The following is a 19,963-nucleotide window of genomic DNA, read 5'->3' on the forward strand; positions in this document are numbered from 1 at the left end:
GGCTCCTGTTGAGGCATAATTGGTCCATGGACTTTGGACACCTTTCCCCCTGCATGGCCCTGACAACCAAAGCAGCCACCAAAGTCTTTGCCTTCTCAATATGCAGGGTGACATGGTTGGCCAAAATACAATAGAGACCCCCAATGACTAAGTACAGGTGTGAAATCTCTTCCCCAAAGCATAAATAACACAAGGGACTTAGAAGTTAATGGATGATGACGATGGGATGATGATGATAACTGATGGCTAATGCATAAAACACTAAGTGTCCGGCACTGTTGTAACTGGTTCATGTATATTAACTCACTTAATCTTCTCAACAACCCAGTGGGGTTGATGTTGTTATTCTCCCAATTTTACATGTGAGGAAACTGAGACACAGAGAAGTTAAATAACTTGCCCGAGTTCACCCAAAATTGGAAGTGGCTAAGGTAGAATTTGAACCCAGCCAATCTGTGTTCTTAACGACTACACCAAACTGCTTCTGCAAAACAGGAAAGTAGGAAGACATCCTCAGTAAATTTACAGTTTTAAACACTCTGAAATAGATGCTCACCCTGTCTTTTCTCATATCTAGAGAACAGTGGCCAGTAAATATCGGCCTATATTTATAAATAGGTAAGCTCTGAGACAAAGTAAGAGGGCAGTTCCTCAGAAGCAGACAGAAAAAGAAAAACAGTAAAAAGACCAAGATTGACTAAGAAGAATAAAGGGACAACAGCATTTTCTGGAAACTGAACTAAAGGGCTGCCATAATCTTTGCTTTTAAGAAAGTGTTAAAGTGTAGTCTTGGGGAAATGTGGAAGATAATTACTACTTAGCTAAACTTGTTAGTTTAATGATAGAAATGATAGGAAGTAAAAAAAAAGTATAGCATACAAAAATCTTAACTTTTATCTTTCTAACCCACACATGGTATGGAAGAAACAAAATGTTTGGAGTATTATTCCCAGACATGGACAACCTTACGGTTTACATGGGTGCAGATTTCATCTATTCAAAAAGACGGTAGACCGAGAAAGAAAATGGGGTTTTAGAAGGGGAACAGTAAAAACAAAGCAAAACGAACAAAAAACAGAAAAGCATGTCTATTATTTCCATAGCCATGGAGACAGGATAAATAGCTAAACCTTCTGCATATCCTGAAAGGAGAAACCAGAGGCTCCAGTGAGGTCAGGAACGGGCCGATTTGGGGGTACACTTGGAGTGGACACTGGGGGCCAGTCAGACTGAAATGATGTAATGGTCATTTGGGGCCAGCGGCTCTCTGGGTGTTCAGACGCCTCAGCCCAAGCTCTCCATGTTAGCTTCCCTGGGCTTCAGGTGCTCAAGGCCAAACCCCCAAAACTAGATTATTTTCCCCATCCCCCATTCCTCACTTCCAGTGTGTGAGCATATCATGTAGATGGGTCTGGAATTTGTCTACGCTTTAAAAAATTTTTTATGTATTTTTTCTACATTTCCTCAGCCACCACTATAGTTCCATCCACCATCCTCTCTCATCTGAATCTGTGCAGTGCCTCTTAACTGGTCCTCCCGTACTCTACGTTCTTCAAAGAACTCAGACTCATAGGCTTTATATTCAGGGAAACTTGTTCTACTTTATATTTAAATCACAAATTTGACCTTTACCCATCCATGACCTTGTATTTTTCAACCATTTTATGGAGGTTTGTTTGTTTTCATTTTTGGTAGCTAGTTACTTTATTGGTAGAATGGTACAAGTGAAAGAAAATATCTATCTGGAATTTGTCTACGTCTCTACATTTCCTCAGCCACCACTGTAGTTCCAGCCACCATCCTCTCTCACCTGAATCTGTGAAATGCCTCCTAATTGGTCCCCGGTTTCCTCTATTCCCCTCCCCCCTCCACATATGTATGTGTGGTTTTTTTTTATTTCATTTAGTTTTTGTTGTTGAGAAATTGAAAATATACGTAACAAACTATACACCAATTCAACAGTTGCTACATGTACAATTTAGTGACATTCATTACATTCTTCAAGTTGTGCAACCATTCTTACCCTCCTTTTCTGAGTTGTACCTCTTTCATTAACATAAAACTCAGTGCCCCCTAAGGTTCCTTTCTAAACTCTTTAGTTGCTGTTGTAATTTTGATCCACATAGATAGTTCTTAAAAGAGCATAATGCTCAGGGAAGACATTTTTGCTAGTTAAGCTAAACTATCATTTGGTTTTATAAAGACTTCAGGGAATATTTTTGGTTTAAGGTTTAAAGATTATCTCAGGGCAGAAATTTCAGGGGTTCACCCAGCCTGCGTGGCTGCAGAAAGTCTGGAGTTCATGAAAATTTTAAATTCTCTTCTGTGTTTTCCCCATTTTCACCAGGATTTTTCTACAAAAGCTTTGACCAAAATGTTCCTTAATGGTAACCAGTCGCAATCCAGTTCTTCTGGTCTGGTTGCAAAAGAGGCAGTTGTTCATGGAAGCAATTAGCCACACATTCCATTTCTTCCTCCTGTTCCTAACTTTCCTTCCTCTGTTACTCCAGGTAAATAGAGACCAATTGTTGTGCCTTGGATGGCCACTCATGAGCTTTTAAGACCCCAGAAAATATGCAATGAACTAGGAGGTAGAACAGAAGCACTGAACAAGTTATTAGGCCAATTAACTAGGAAGTCCCATGAAACCATAACCCTAAACCTCCAAACCAAGGAACCAAATCCCGTGAGGTGTTTGATTGTACATAAGCAGCCTAGCAGCTGGGTTTTTTTGTTGTTGTTGTAAATACGTATATCACACAATTTTTGCCAATTCAACTTTTTATAGGTATACAACTTATTGGCAACACTTACAATAATCAGCTGTGCAACTCTACCCTTAATCAATGTGATTTTTCCATCACCGTAAACTGAAACTCAGTACTCCATAAGCAATACTACCCACCCCCTTTACCACCTCCCTTCCACCTCTGGTATCCACTAATAAACTGGTATCTATATGTTTGCCTTTTCTCATCTTTTTATATAAGTGAGGTCATACAATATTTGTCCTTTTGCAATTGACTTATTTCACTCAGCATAATGTCTTCAAGCTCCATGCATATTGTAGCATGTATCAAGACTTCATTTTTCCTTGTGGCTGAGTAGCATTCCATTGTATGTATGTACCACATTTTGTTTATCCATTCATCTATTCCTGGGCATTTAGGTTGTTTCCACCTTTTGTCTATTGCTTATAGTGCTGCAATGAACATTGGTGTACAAGTCTCTGCTTTCAAGACTTTTGGGTGTATACCTAGAAGTGAAATTACTGGATCATAGGGCCGCTATGAGTCGGAATCAACTCGATGGCCCTGGGTTTTTGTTTTTTAATGGTAGTTCTAATTTTTGAGGAACTGTCACACTATTTTCCAGAACAGTGGTGCCATTTTGCATTCCTACCAGCAATCTCCACATCCTCACCAACATTTGTTAACTTGTTTTTTTTTTTATTCTAGCCTTCCTAGTGGGCCCCTCCCTCAGTAGTCTTCCAAGTAGCCAGAGTCACTGGCTTTGTACTCAGGTAGATTTATTCTATTTTGTATTCAAATCACACTTTTGACCTTCAGCCATTTTATTGAGGTTATCCTCTTTCTTTCTCTCCATTTTTGGTAGTAAATTACTTTTTCGGTAGAAATGAAAGAAAACATAAGTGGATGTTTTGTAACTACAGCAAGTACACCCATCACTGGTGACCATGATAGAAGATTACAGGTAAAGTGGAAGACCCTTTTATTTTGATCCCTACTCTATCCAATTTCCTTCATTTCATCCCAGAGGCAAACACTATGATGAATTCCAGGCCATGTTTTTATCCTTTTACCATGCACATCCCAGGCACCACACCACACCTCGCTGCAACCCACCACCTCCCCACCCCACCCCCACCCCATCTTGCTTATAAGGGGAAGATTAATTTTGTGTTTTCCAGGCTCACCTGAAATACCTTTCCTTCTCTCCACCCTTGGAGATCCCGAGCTGCATGAGGTTGAGACATGGGTGGGTGGGGAAACTCCCAGGTACTACCCCACCTCCCTAGCCCCCCCCACCTCACCTTGCTTATAAAGGGAAGATTAATTTTGTGTTTTCCAGGCTCACCTGAAATACCTTTTCCCTCCCTCCACCCCTGAAGTTCCCAAGCTGCATGAGGTTGGGGCATGGGTGGCTGGGGAGACTCCTTCCTGGACCACTACATGGGGATTTGCCCTGTTTTTCGAAGTTGGGACTGCTGCACACACAAGAAATCACCAAGAGACCTTTATTTATTTAACTCTGGAACCAAGTCACTTTATTGGAAGAAATGGTAAACTTGGAAGAGAAAAGAAAGAAAACTGAACGTGTTGTAACTGCAGCATCCTTGCACGGCACAAGGGACCACGGGAGTCCCCCGGTGCTAAGGCTCATTTCTCCTTGTCGCCCAGGGTGAACTTGTCGAAGAAGAACTCGGCCAGGCCGGCGCCCGGGGCCCCCAGCTTGCGCAGGGTGGTCACGTTGTCGCCCAGCTCCTTGATGGCCTTCACCTGCTCTTGCAGAAAGTGACTCTCCAGGAAGTCACACAGCTGCGCGTCGCCCTTGTCGGTGGCCAGCCGGTGCAGATCCAGGAGGCTCTGGTTGACGCTCTGCTCCAGGTCGAAGGCGCACTGCATGGCGTTGAGGCCGCTGCCCCAGTCGTTCAGGTCGGGCTTCCTGATGTCGCGGAGCTGGATGCGGCCCCCGCGCTGGTTCTGCAGCCTCAGCAGCCTCTCCGCGTGCTCGCGCTCCTCGTGCGACTGGCGCAGGAAGTAGGCGGCGAAGTTCTTCAGGGCCACGTCGTCGCGGTCGAAGTGGAAGGCCATGGAGAGGTACACGTAGGACGCGTAGAGCTCCAGGTTGATCTGCCGGTTGACGGCGGCCTCGCACTCCTGGTGGTAGTTCTGACGCACTTGCGAGGACGGCGCGGTCGCCATGGCGAGTGGCAGGGGCCAGACGACGACGACGTGGGCGCAGGTGCAGGGCGGCGGTGGCGGCGGCGGGCGCTGCGGGGTCCACGAGGCACCCCCAGGGCGGGCGGTTCCGCGCGAACAGCGGGATCCGGTAGCGGGGTTGGGACCCAGATGACGGCACTCGGACCCGGAGAGCGAGAACCGTTACGGGGACGAGGCTTGGCCCGGCTGGCGCGTCCTTTATACGGGGAGGATTGGGACCCGGATGACGGGTCCGTTATGGGGGGAGGATTGGGACCCGGATGACGGGTCCGTTATGGGGGGAGGGGCGCTTGGAACCCGAGTGGCGGGTCGGTTAAGGGGGCGGGCCTAGAACGCGGGCCCAGGAGGCGGCGCCAGCCCACGTGCGTGGAGCCTGGCTGAGGCCGGAAGCCTGAGGCAGGAAGCCTGGGTCCGTCCGCTCTGTCGGGTCTCCATAGTATATTAAAAGTTTTCTAGGAGTATGAGAGCAACCATTTTGAGTTAATCATCTCGGTGTTTCTCAAAGCATCTTATTTGCACCTTGTTCTAACGTGATTGCTTCAATAAATGTATTGCTTCTTGTGATAGATATCGTTTATGATATATTTAATATTGTTTTTACTTGCCTCAAGTTGATTCCAACTCTTGGTAACTCCATGTGTGCAGAATAGAACTACTCCATGGGGTTTTCAAGGCTGTGACCTTTCGTGGCATAGTGGTTAAGTGCTATGGCAGTTAACCAAGAGGTCGGCAGTTCGAATCCACCAGGCGCTCCTTGGAAACTGCGGGGCAGTTCTACTCTGTCCTATAGGGTCGCTATGAGTAGGAATCGACTCGATGCCAGTGAGTTTAGTTCATTTATTTATTTATTTATTGGTCTTCCAAGATACCTGTAAGGGGGTTCAAACCACCAACTGTTTGCTAGTAGTCTAGTGCTTCACTGTTCGCGCCACTCTGGCACTCCCATATTTAATATCACAGATCTTTAATTGAATGGCAGCTTTCCTCAGTGACTTCAACATCGATACTAATGACACTTCTGCTAGCTTCCTGACGCAGTTCCTAGACCTATTAACTCGTGACCTCCACTTTTCTCCTTCCATTCATGATCCAGTTCACACTCCTATGACAACATAGTACCACCTCCAAAATCTCAGTGAGTGGTTCCACTTCCCCATCTTTCACTCTTCCTGAACTTGTTCTTCATTCCCTTGAAATTTTTTTTCACCACAATCCTGGAAATATCGTATTTCTGTCCTGTCTGGACCCCAAAATGAACAATCTCAATGATGTCTGCACTGATATCCTAGATGTGCTCATCTCTACACTGAGGTTGTCAATTTGCTCCTCTTAGGTAGAAACAGCCTTTTGTTTTCTTTGACAGTAAACAGAAGGTTAAGATGCATAAAATGGCACAGTCGATTGCAGCAAGGAAATTAATCGGTGGTAAAACCTATGGCATGTGCTTTAAAGGAACTATCGTATTTTATGAAAAAGGAGAACAGATGCTCCAGAAATGGCAGTGGGGAGCAAGGGAGGCACCAAGATCACTTTCATGCTCAGTGATGCACTCAAAATGGGAGGAAAAGACAAACCAACTGTGACTTTGAGATGCTGGAGGAAAGTCAGTGTTCTTAGGCAGCCACAGCTTTCAATTTGGGCAAAAAGGTGATAGGAACATTCTGAGATGTTGAAGATAGAGGAGATTTTACTGAAAATAAACTGTTCTGGGAGAGGGTAGTAGGAAGGGTAGAAGGGTGTAAGAAGCCAGGAAAGGGTTGGAGCTTGGATCAGATTAGAAAATGTACACAACCACTTGGGGATCAGAGTGCAGGTGGTAAGAGATGACCTGGGAGGTCTGAGGACCTGGTGATGACAGGGATGTAAGACATGATGGGATTGGTCCTGATGAGCTTGTAGGGGGAGGAGCTTAATAAGTTCCTATTATATCCTAAGGCTGTTTGTGGTGATGAGAAATTCAGTAAATATTTGCAGAGTTAGTACATGTTATCTCTGTAAAAAAAAAAAAAAGCGAGATAATCCATTCTTGCCCTCATACTGCTTACGGTTGAGACCAGAGGAAAATGACAGGGTATTGAAATAAAGGGTTCTGTGAATGCTCAGCAATATCTGTGTTATTGTCACCTTTTTTGACATGCTGCTAGACTGTATTTCCCAGCTCTACTGATATCCAGGTGTTGCCATGTGACTACTTACAGTCAAAGGAATGCAAGTGGAAGTGAAGTGCACCTCTTCTAGAAATGTCTCATCAAATATCTTATTTTTCCTCCAGTCTCTCTCCTCATTCACTATTGGCAAAATGCAGAGGCTCCAGGGGAGGGCTCTTAATCCCCCAAAGATGGAAGAAGCCTGGGTCCCTGAATGACTATGAGGAGCAGAGCCTTCCATAGACTCACGTGGACTATAATTTGAGCAGGAAATGAACTTTTATCATGCTAAGCCATGTACATATTGACATTATTATATCAATTGGTTTACCCTGACTAATTTTTATTATGATCAAATGTGGAGAAAGGGTGAACGAAACCCTTTTCTTCTGTATGGGAAATTGATGGACCTGGGGTTAACATTCTAGCTCTGTTTCCCAGGGAACCTGATACAAGTGGAATATCAGCATCCTTTGTTACTAGGCATCTTATCATTAAAACTTACTCTTGACTGGAAACTTACCAGGACCAGGAGAACCATAAATACAGTATGACTCTTGAGTGTAGTGACTTCTGTAACTGGGCGTGTTCATTGCAATGGAGGAGTGTGTGTGTGTCTGTGTGTAAGTAAGTTTAATGAGCCTGGGCAATTAACAGGGGTGTGAATTTGACAAGATTTTCATTTTAGAAAAAAATAGTCAAGGAGAAGAGAGACTCGTTTGGAGGCTTTTGTAGAAATACAATAAGATACAGTGGTAAAATAAACTTAAGTTTAAGGTGCTGGATTTGGAGAGAAAACCTAGGCCTTGACTTACAAAAATACATAGAACATTCCTGTTTTTACAGGCACACAATGCTCACAGACATACTTCACTGAAAACAGGGCATTTGCACATAAATGTATACATTCTTAGTAGGGTAAAATATACTTCCCCTTACAGGTGGATTCCTTTGTCACTGGAAACCAAAGTGCACCTTAGATTTGCACTACTAATCTTTCTAGCTACAAAATCTATCAGTCCCAGAGAATTTTAGCTGCTATTTTGAAAATGTAAAGAAGTTGTTTGATCTCTTACTTTAAATTTATGAGTGCACTTAAAATTGCTATTCGTGAAATGCAAAGATTAACTGCATTTGAATAGCCATGTGAGGCTATTCGAAGTTGCTGTATAGCTTTGCTCACAAAGATTAATTTTGTGCACGAGATTTGCCAGGGACTTCAAGGTCCCTGCTATTCTGAACCTCTGTTACAGGATATGGAAACAGTCCTTCCTGATGAATTTTTATGAATATGGTGAACATTTTAAAATATGTTCATTTGGGAAGTAAGGTGAAACAGAGTAACTTAAGTTCCTATACTTTGATAAGCAGTTTCCAATCCACTTTTGGGGGTTTGATGGACTCCTAAAAGCAGAGATACCAATTTCATTATTAAATGGGCCTAACATTATTTTGGCTATAGATTTCAACTTTTGGTTAATAATTGCCGTAATTACTCCCTTAACATGTTAATGTAAGTTAGAACTATACAAACCTTATTTCAAGTCCACACAATTATTTTAAGATTCATCCCATGTTGTAGCTGACATCACTAGCACATTCTTTTTTAAGAGTAATTTTGCTTTTATTTATAGATTTATTTATTTTTACAAAGAACTTATATAACTACATCTTAGTCAAAATGCTACAAAAAATAAATAATATATGTGAATACTGGTCTATAATTTGTAAAACATTGATGACCCTGAAACAGGCCATTGAGAAATGCTTATAAGCATTAGGTGTTAACTTTACAGAAGTTATCCTCCGTGGTGGAGCACGCATCATAAATTCTGTTTGACATTTAAACTGAGAGAGAAATAGCCAAGTATGTAGTAAATAAAAAAAAGAAAACTATCTAATCCTCTTCTGAGGACTCCCCACTTGAGCTATTTCTTGTTGATAGTACTGTGGGAGTCTTAGTAGTATCATACCTCCATCCCTTCTTCATAAAAACCCTTTCAATTAAACTTGGCATTGTATAACCCTTGTTTAGAATGAAATCCTTAAAGGCAATTGTTCCATAAAGCTCTGCAAGAATGTCATATTCCTTTCTATCCTTTCTAAAATAGGCATTTTCAACTTCATTTTCAGCATTGGGGTCAAGCAAAGGTTCATCTTCTCTTAGCTTTTTCCACAGCTTGGGCTTCAGGTACCATGCTCCATACCTCATCTTCACGTGCTTCTTTTGAGGAGTAGTCTCTAGATCATGGAGTTTCTTCACCACGTCTGGTTCTGGTAAGGAGAATTTTGGTTGTGCCTTTTTACTTAGCCCCTCAGAGTACTTTATTTCTGGAGGAACCAGGATTATATCCTTTATTTTGGGCGAACCAAGCTTTGGTTTGCAATCAGAACAAAGGTCAAACTTATTCAGGACGAACTCTTCATCAACGCCAGTACATTCAAAGGTAGCAACCCATTCGCAGAAGTCAGCAACTGCTGTGGATATATTTTCTGGAATAGGAGGTGCTTCGGGCAAATCCTCTATGGATTCCTGTATTTCTTCAAGCCAACCATCTGGATTTGGCACAGGTGTCACCTTGGGAAGGTTCAGAAAGACTTTCGTAGAACGATTTTTTAAAAGCTCTTTGGGTTGCTTCGTTCTTTTCCTGCCATCCTGACAATAAGCCCAGGTGTCCTCCAGCTTCTTGTCAGGGTCTAGTACTTCCAGCACCTTTTGTAAGAGCTCTACAGGCATTTCATCTTCCAGATCCAGGTAGGAAGCCAAGGGATGAGACCTCAGATGGGCTTCTGTGTCCTCCACGAAGGCCTTCCTTGCTATTTGGGCTGGGGAGAGCTTGGAAAACAGGGCTGATTCCTTAGAAAGCTTCTTCCGACAACTCTTCGGGGCAGCTCTGGGAGTCGTGGGATAAATTACGGGTAGACAGCTCTCCTTAGGGCCCCGAATGATCATCTCTCCGCAAGGTGGGCAACCTCTCCTGAAGTCGTCCAACCCCTCTCTCACGAACACCCAACTCCGGGAGTTCAAGGAGGTGGGGAACTTTGGCCTGTCCTTGGACTTTGCAAAGTACTTGGAAGGCAGTCTGTCTTTGTACCAGGGTTTACAGTTCATGCCCGGGGGCATGGGTTCCAGCGCCACAGGCCGGGACCGCCGCCTCTGATGGGCCATGTGGCCCCAGCTCCCTGCAGCCTAGCTTCAGGTGCTTGTTGTCCGGTGCAGCTCCGGTTGCTAGGAGACCGTGTGGCTGCGCCCAGCCGGGATTCTCCCGGGCTCAGGCACCACAGGCGCACCGTGGGCAGCCCGGATTCTCCCGGGACTGATGCAGCCCCTGCGCAAACCCCACCTGCAGTTCCTTCCTTTTTATTATATGAATATACCATCTAGTTATCCATTCACCTTTTGATGGTTATTTGGGTTGTTTCCAGGTTGGGACTATTACAAATAAAGCTGCCGTGAACATTTGTGTGCAAGTCTGTCTGCACACAGGCTTTCGTTTATCTTGGGTAAACAACTATGGTCAAATGGGTGGATTGAATGATATGTGTATGTTTAATGTTTCGAGAAATTACCAGGCGTTTACAAAGCGGTTATACTATTTTACATTCCTTCTAACAATGTAAGAAACGTGTAGTTCCTCCACATACTCGCCAGTACTTGGTAAAGTGAGTAATCTTAATTTTGACTATTCTAGTAAGTGTGTAGTGATAGCTCCTGTGATTTTAATTTGCATTTCCCCCAATGACTGCTGTCGTTGAGCATCCTTTCAGATCCTTGTCATCCTTATCTCTCCTTCGATGAAGTGCCTATTCAATATTTTTTGCACATTTTTAAAATTGGGTTTTTTGATATATTATTATGGAAGTTTGAGAGTTCTTTTTGTATTCTAGATATAAGACTTCTGTCAGGTATATGATTTTTAAATAGTTTGTCTCCATATACGGCTTGTCTTTTCATTGTCTTAACCAAACCAAAAATAAACCCCTTGCCATTGAGTCGATTCCAACACACAGCTATCCAGTAGGACCATAGGGTTTCCTAGGCTAAAATCTTTATCAGAGCAGATCACCAGGTCTTCAGGAATATAATTGAATTTTGTACATTGATCTTATATCATGCAACCTTAGTAAACTCATTTATTGGTTCTAGTAGCTATTTCGCAGATTCTATTGGATCATCATGTCGTCTGTGAATAAAAACAGTTTCACTTCTTTCATTATGCTCTGAATTTTTTTTTTTCCTTGCCTTGTTGCACTGACTGGAACCTCCAGTATAATGTTGAATAGAAGTGATGAGAGTGGAAATGTTTGTCTTGTTTCTGATCTTAGGGTAAAAGCATTTATTCTTTCACCATTAAGCATGATGTTAGCTGTAGGTTTTTCATAATATCCTTTATCAGTTTGAGGAAATTCCCTTTTATTCCTCCTGTTCTGAAAGTTTATAATGAATATTTTGTATCAAATGCTTGGATTGTGTCAAGTAGTTTTTCTGGCACCCATTTGAGATGTTCATAGAGCTTTCCCTTTTTTAGTTTGTTAAAATATTATATTCCCTTGATTGATTTCCAAGTGGTAAATACACTTTGGATTCCTGGGATAAATCCCACTTGGTTTATATATATTGCTGAATTACATTTGCTAAAATATTCCGAGAATATTTTTGCATCTATGTTCATGAGGGATGTACAGTGACTCTTTTCCTTCAAAGTTGTTGTTTAAGTTTGTTAGAATGATTTGGTAAGTATTATATCCCTCTTCATTTTTTGTAAGTGTTTATGTAGGATTGGTATTATTTCTTTGTTAAATGTTTTGTAGAATTCACCAGTGAAGACAGCGACTGGAGTTTTATTTTGGTTTTATTTTTGTAGGAAGTTTTCTTAATTCACATTTAATTTCTTTAATAGATATGCGGATACTCAGGTTATCTATTTCTTCTTGAATGAGTTTGGTTAATTTGTATACTTTAAGGAATATGTCTACTTCATCTGTGTTATCAAAATTATTGCTATAAAATGGCCATGCTACCTCATTATTTTTAAGTATCTGTGAAACCTGTAATGATTTCATGTCTCTCATTGCTGATTTTAGTAATTTGTATCTTTTTTCTTTTTTTCCTGATCAGACTGGCTTGTTGTTGTTGAGTGCCGTCGAGTCGATTCCAACACACAGCGATCCAATAGGACCATAGGGTTTCCTAGGCTGAAATCTTTATCAGAGCAGATCACCAGGTCTTTCCCCCCACAGAGCGCCTGGTGGGTTCGAACCCCTGACCTTTCAGTCAGCAGCTGAGCTCTTAACCATTGCACCACCAGGGCTTCTTTCTCAGTGGCTAGAGGTTAATATATTTTACTGATCTTTTTAAAGAACCAGCTTTCAGTTTCATTGAACTTTCTCTCTTGTTTTTTTGTTTTCTATTTGATTGATTTCCTCTCTCACCTTTGCTCTATTGTTGACATCCATTTTGCTTTTTTGTATTTTGTAATCTTCACACTATTTTTTTATTACTTTTCCTTAAACACTACATTACTGTTAAAGAGATTTTAATATATAAAAAATTTATATATTTACTCATGTCGTTATCAGTGTCATTACTTTTCATTCCTTTGTATAGACTCATGTTTCCGTCTGGTATCATTGTTCTTCTGTGTGAAGGAAATCCTTTAAAATTTCTTGTACTGCATTTCTGCTGGTGATGAAATTGTGCATCTTTTGTACGTCCCAAAAATTCCTTATTTTGCCTTGGTTTAAAAAATTTTTTTTATCCTGTATGGAATTATAGATTGTTTATTTGTTTTTTCTTTCAGTAGTTTAAACAAATTGTCACGTTCTTTTGTAATTTGCATTGTTTCAAACAAGTAGTCTGGTACTACCCAGATTTTTGTTTGTACATAATGAATCTTTTTTTCTGTGACTGCTTTTAAGATTTTCTCTTTATGACAATTTTTCAAGCAATTTGATTATGATGTGCCATGGTGACTTTTTTTTTATGTTTCTTGTGTTCAGAGTTTGTTGAACTTATTTATTTTTTTACTCAGTCTTATTCCAACTTTATTGAAAATAGGTGTAAAAAGCCCTGGTGGTGCAATGGTTAAACGCTTGACAACTAAGCAAAATCTTGGCAGTTCGATCCCATCAGCCACTCATCAGGAGAAAAGATCTGGAGATCTGCTCCTTTTTATTTTTATTTTTTAATTTATTTATTGTGCTGTAGGTGAGAGTTTACAAATCAAGTCCTTCCCTCATACAAAAAGCCATACACACCCCACCATGCACTTCCAAATGCTCTCCCCTTAATGAGACAGCACATTCCTCCTCTCCACCCTGTATTCCTCGTGTCCATTCAGCTAGCTCCTGTATCCCTCTACCTTCTCATCTTGCCACCAGACAGGAGTCGCCCGGGTAGTCTCATGTGTCTACTTGAGCCATGAAGTTCATTCCTCACCAGCATCATTGTATATCTTGTAATCCAGGCCAATCCCTGTCGGTAGAGTTGGTTTCAGGAATGGTTCCAATCCTGGGCTATCAAAGGATCCGGGGATCATGACCGTCAGGGTCCCTCCAGTCTCCATCAGACCATTAAGTCTGGTCTTTTTGCAAAAATTTAAAATTTGCATCCCACTATTCTCCTGCTCCGTCAGGGACTCTCCGCTGTCTTCCCTGTCAGGGCAGTGATCAGGGGTAGACCAAAAAGCCTAACCAAACCCAGTGCCGTCGAGTCAATTCCGACTCATGGCGACCCTATAGGACAGAGTAGAACTGCCCCATAGAGTTTCCAAGGAGTGCCTGGTGGATTCGAACTGCCCACCCTTTGGTTAGCAGCCATAGCACTTAACCACTATGCCACCAGGGTTCCCAGGGGTAGACAGGCACCGTCTAGTTCTTCGGGTCTCAGGCTAATGGAGTCTCTGGTTTATGTGGCCCTTTCTGTCTCTTGGGCTTATATTTACCTTGTGTCTTTGGTGTTCTTCATTCTCCTTTGCTCCAGGTGGGTTCAGGCCAATTTATGCATCTTAGGTGGCCGCTTGCTAGTGTTTAAAACCCAGATGCCTCTCACCAAAGTGGAATGCAGACCGTTTTCTTAATACATTTTGTTATGCCAATTGACCTAGCTGTCCCCTGAAACCATGGTCCCAAGACCCCCATCCCTGCTACACTGGCCTTCGAAGCTTTTGGTTGTACTGGGGAAATTACTTTGCTTTTGGTTTAGTCCAGTTGTACAGACTATCCCAGTGGTATGTGTTGCACTTCCCTTCACCTAAGAAAATTTTTGTCTACTATCTAGTTAGTGAATATCCCTCTCCCTCCCTCCCCACCATCGAAGAATATTTTCTTCTGTGTTTAAACTTTTTAAAACTTTATCTGGGGTTCTTATAATAGTGATCTTATGCAATATTTGTCCTTTTGCAACTGACTAATTTCACTCAGCATAATGTCTCCCAGATTCCTCCATGTTATGAAATGTTTCACAGATTCATCGTTGTTCTTAATAGTTGCATAGTATTCCGTTGTGTGAATATGCCATAATTTATTTATCCATTCATCCATTGATGGGCACCTTGGTTGCTTCGATCTTTTTGCTATTGTAAACAGTGCTGCAATGAACATGGGTGTGCATATATCTGTTCATGTAAAGGCTCTTATTTCTTTAGGGTATATTCCAAAGAGTAGAATTGCTGGGTCATATAGTAGTTCTATTTCTAGCTCTTTAAGGAAGCATTAAATTGATTTCCAAAGTGGCTGTACCATTTTACATTCCCACCAGCAGTGTATAAGTGTTCCAGGCTCTCCACAACCACTCCGACATTTATTATTTTATGTTTTTTGGATTAATGCCAGCCTTGTTGCAGTGAGATGGAATGTCATTGTAGTTTTGATTTGTATTTCTCTAATGGGTAATGATCGTGAGCATTTCCTCCTGTGTCTGTTAGCTAGCTGAATGTCTTCTTTAGTGAAGTGCCTGTTCATATCCTTTGCCCATTTTTTAATTGGGTTATTTGTCTTTTTGTAGTTGAGCTTTTGCAGTATCATATAGATTTTAGAGATCAGATGCTGATTGGAATTGTCGTAGCCAAAAACTTTTTCCCAGTCTGTAGGTAATCTTTTTACTCTTTTGGGCAAGTCTTCAGATGAGCATAGGTATTTGATTTTTAGGAGCTCCCAGTTAAATCTAGTTTCTCTTCTGCATTGTTAATAATGTTTTGTGTACTGTTTATGCCATGTATTAGGGCTCCTAGCATTGTCCCTATTTTTCTTCCATGGTCTTTATCATTTTAGATTTTATATTTAGGTCTTTGATCCACTTTGAGTTAGTTCTTGTGCATGGTGTGCAGCATGGGTCTTGTTTCATTTTTTTGCTGATGGATATCCAGTTATGCCAGTGCCATTTCTTAAAGAGACTGTCCTTTCCCCATTTAACAGACTTTGGGCCCTTGTCAAATATCAGCTGCTCATATGTGGATGGATTTATGTCTGGATTCTCAGTTCTGTTCCATTGGTCTATGTATCTGTTGTTGTACCAGTACCAAGCTGTTTTGAGTACTATGGAGGTCTACTAGGTTCTAAAATCAGGTAGAGTAAGGCCTCCCACTTTGTTCTACTTTTTCAGTGATGCTTTACTTATCCGGGGCCTCTTTCCCTTCCATGTGAAGTTGGTGATTTGTTTCTTCATCTCATTGAAAAATGTCATGGGAATTTGGATTAGAATTGCATTGTATCTATAGATGGATTTTGGTAGAATAGACATTTTTACAATGCTAAGTCTTCCTATCCATGAGCAAGATATGTTTTTCCACTTATGTAGGTCTCTTGGTTTCTTGCAGTAGTGTCTTGTAGTTTTCTTTGTATAGTCTTTTACATCTCTGGTAAGATTTATTCCTAAATGTTTTATCTTGATTTGGTGATTTCCTCCTCGATGTTCTTTTTGTTGGTGTAGAGGAATCCATCTGATTTTTGTATGTTTATCTTGCATCCTGATACTCTGCTCAACTCTTCTATTAGTTTCAGTAGTTTTCTTTAGGATTCTTTAGGGTTTTCTGTGTATAAGATCGTGTCATCTGCAAATAGAGATACTTTTACTTCTTCCTTACCAATCTGGGTGCCCTTTATTTCATTATCTAGCCTAATAGCTCTGGCTAAGATGCTGTTGGGTGGAGTGTTCTGTACATGTCTGTGAGGTCAAGTTGGTTGATTGTGGCATTTACCTCTTCTGTGTCTTTATTGAGCTTCTTTCTGGATGTTCTGTCCTTCACGGAAAGTGGTGTGTTGAACTCTCCTACTACTATTGTGGAGCTGTCTGTTCTGTTTTTCAGTGCTGTTAGAGTTTGTTTTATGTATCTTGAAGCCTTGTTGTTTGGTGCATAAATATTTAATATGGTAATATCCTCCTGGTATATTGTCCCTTTAATCATTATATAGTGTCCTTCCTTATCCTTTGTGGTAGATTTAAGTTTGAAGTCTGTTTTGTCAGAAGTTAGTATAGCCTCTCCTGCTCTTTTTTGATTGCTGTTTGCTTGATACATTTTTTCCATCCTTTGAGTTTTAGTTGTGTCTTTAAGTCTAATGTGTGGCTCTTGTAGGCAACATATAGACAGATCGTGTTTTTTTAATCCACTCTGCAACTCTCTCTGTCTCTTTATTGGTACATTTAATCCATTTACATTCAGCGTGATTATAGATAGGCATGAGTTTAGTGCTGTCATTTTGATGTCTTTTTTGTGTGTTGTTGACAGTTTCATTTTTCCACTTTTTTTGTGTGCTGAGTAGTTTTTCTTTGTAAATTGTGTGTTCCTCTTTTTCATTATTGTTGATTTTGTTTTTGCTGAGTCTTTATGTTTTTCTTGTATTTTATTTTGATGTGTAGGACTGTTAGCCTCCTTTGTGGTTACCTTAATATTTACCCCTATATTTCTAAATTTAAACCTAACTTGTATCTCCCTATATTGCCTTGATTTCCTCTCCATATGGAAGATCTATGACTACTTTATTTAGTCCCTTTTTATAGATTTAATGTTGTCATCTTTTACATAATGACATCACTGATTCCCTGTTTTGAATGTTTTTCTCTCTTGATTTATTTTTGTGATTTCCCTATCTGGTTGCTCTGTCCTGAGGTCTAGTGTTGGGTTGATATTTGATATTATTGATTTTCTAACCAGAGAATTCCCTTTAGTATTTTTTGTAGTTTTGGTTTGGTTTTTGTAAATTTCCTAAGCTTTTGTTTATCTGGAAATGGCCTAATTTCGCCTTCATATTTGAGAGACAGTTTTGCTGGATATATATTTCTTGGTTGGAAATTTTTCTCCTTCAATGCTTTATATATGTCATCCCATTGCCTTCTTGCCTGAATGGTTTCTGGTGAGTAGTCTGAGCTTATTCTTATTGATTCTCCTTCGTAGGTAACTTTTCACTTATCCCCAGTTGCTCTGAAAATTTTCTCTTTATCTTTGGCTTTGGCAAGTTTGATGATAATATGTCTTGGTGACTTTCTTTTGGGATCTACTTTGTATGGGGTTCGATGAGCATCTTGGGTAGATATCCTTTCATCTTTCACAATGTCAGGGAAGTTTTCTGCCAACAAATCTTCAACAAGTCTCTCAGTATCTTCTGTTATACCTCCCTGTTCTGGTATTCCAATCACTCGTAGGTTATTCTTCTTGATAGAGTCCCACATGATTCTTAGGGTTTCTTCATTTTTTTTAATTCTTTTATCTGATTTTTCTTCGAATATATTGTTGCCAAATGTTTTTATCTTCAGTCTCACTAATTCTGACTTCCATCTCCTCAATTCTGTTCCACTGACTTTCTACTGATTTGTCTGATTCTGAAATTTTATTGTTAATCTTCTGAATTTCTTGATTGCTGTCTCTCTATGGATTCTTGCAGCCTATTAAATTTTTCCTTATGTTCTTGAATAATCTTAATATCCTCAACTGCTTTATCTGTGTGCTCCTTGGCTTGTTCCGTGTTTTGCCTGATCTCCTTCCTGATGTCTTGAAGAGTTCTGTGTATTAATCTTTTGTATTCTACATCTGATAATTCCAGGAATACATCTTCATCCAGAAGAGCCCTTGGTTTTTTTGTTTTGGGAGTTTGTTGCAGCAATCATGGTCTGCTTCTTTATGTGATTTGATATCGACTGTTGTCTCCAAACCATCTATAAGTTATTGTATTAATTTATGTTTGCTCACTATGTCCTAGCTTCTTGCTTTGTTTTGTTTTCATATACCCAAATAGGCTACTAGTGTGAGCTAACTTGATTAGTGGAGCCTTTGAAGCACTAATGTCCTGTTGCCAGATGGCTAGAGCTATTACCAGGTATGTGAGCCTAGGAGTCCATTCACTATTCTTGTATAGATTCAGCTCAGGTGTCCTGAGTGTGTGGTGCAGGCTCTCACCTATGATCCTAGAGGAGCAGTGGTGATTGGTGTATGCACAGGTTTCTGGTAGCAGCAGGGGGTCACACTCTGAGGAAGGTAGGGGGCTGACAACTTTCCCCCAAATGTCTGTGAGGAAGGCATGGCCCTGTTCCCTAGAGCACTCTGGTGGGTGCACTCTGTAGCCATACCATAGGCATCCAGTGCTTTTAACTGTAAGGACTGGTAGGCACCACTTATCCTTGGAGCCCTGTAGCAGGTGGTTAGGTGGCACCTAGTCCTCAGGCCCCTGCTGTGGGTTAGTGAGGGCCCTGTTTAATAGGCAGAGTGGTATCAAATGTCAAAAACCTGCCTCTTCACCGCACAGCTGAAACAGTTACAGTCAGACCCCAAACAGATTTACCCTTGCAATATAGCTGCCAGATCCTATCTGCTGTAATGTGGCCACCTGGATCTATGCAGGGGTGAAGATGAAGTTTGTGGACCACTTGTGCCTGGACTGGAGCTGCTTCTGCTCTGAGTTTCCAGATTAGGGGAGTCGGCAGAGTATTTTTCCCCTGTTTGTTAATTTGTTCCTTCTCCAAGGCCAGGGGAATGGCTCGGGAAACACAGCAGGACCCATCTCAGGCCCAGGGAAATCAACTGTTAATGAAGCCAACTAGGGCAGAGGGAGGAGGGATCAGATACATAGGAGAGAGTTCTTTCAAAACGAGGAACTATTAGATCTGCACAGTAAATTAGACAAAATCACTTATCTTGTGCCAAGAGTGCTGTTTTATCTCAGATTCTGGAGGCGTGTGCAGATTGTGTGTGCTGACTCCAGTGGTCACGCCAGGGGCTGGGGGTGCGTATTGCACTTGCCTTCTTTTGCTGAAGCTGCTGTGTCCTAAACGCCAACACCAGCCCCACAGCAGTCACACCAGGGGGTCATGGGTGTGCCACTTTTCTTGCCTTCTTTTTAGCTGAAGCGGGGACATCTCAGAACCTACTGCCAGCCTTGCCACAGGGGAATAGGGGTTGACACACTGCCACCAACTCAGCAACTCCTCGCTGCTTCTGCACCGTCTCTCCCTCCCCCGTCACTCAGTCTGATTTCTTTTGTTTTTAATTTTTTTGTGTGCTTTAAGTGAAAGTTTACAAATCAAGTCAGTCTCTCACACAAAAATTTATATACATCTTGCTACATACTGCCAATTGCTCTCCCCCTAATGAGACAACCTGCTCCCTCCCTCTACTCTCTCTTTTCATGTCCTGGCCTCACGAAATTTTCCTAAATGCATGAGCTGATCAGCCATCAGCTAAATAATCAGTGGTGGGGTCAAGGAGGAGCTCTGAAAGTTTCTGGAGTTCTCTCTGTGTGCAGCATTCTACTCTCTGTTACTGTTCCCTGAAAACTCTACACATTTATTATCCAGTCTCTTCTCTTCATCAGCTCAAATTAGTGAGACCAGTGATCTCTCCCCCCTCCCATGCCATGGCCTGG

General features: G+C 41.4%; 2 protein-coding genes across 2 annotated transcripts; both read right to left on the bottom strand.

Annotated features, from left to right (window-relative positions):
* Positions 1-4,400: 4,400 nt before the first annotated feature.
* LOC100658724 (ferritin heavy chain) lies at positions 4,401-4,946 on the bottom strand. Its single transcript, XM_003422172.1, has one exon. The coding sequence runs from the start codon at positions 4,944-4,946 to the stop codon at positions 4,401-4,403; it is 546 nt and encodes a 181-aa protein (XP_003422220.1).
* A 331-nt stretch (positions 4,947-5,277) lies between these two features.
* On the bottom strand, positions 5,278-10,280 carry LOC100658444 (protein FAM47E-like). The gene is made up of 2 exons (XM_064278423.1): positions 9,085-10,280; positions 5,278-5,416 (listed from the first exon to the last, which is right to left on the bottom strand). Exons 1-2 carry the CDS (start codon positions 10,278-10,280, stop codon positions 5,278-5,280), a joined length of 1,335 nt encoding a protein of 444 aa, XP_064134493.1.
* Positions 10,281-19,963: the final 9,683 nt, after the last annotated feature.

The sequence above is a fragment of the Loxodonta africana genome, chromosome X, assembly GCF_030014295.1.
Source record: "Loxodonta africana isolate mLoxAfr1 chromosome X, mLoxAfr1.hap2, whole genome shotgun sequence".
Taxonomy (NCBI): Eukaryota; Metazoa; Chordata; class Mammalia; order Proboscidea; family Elephantidae; genus Loxodonta; species Loxodonta africana.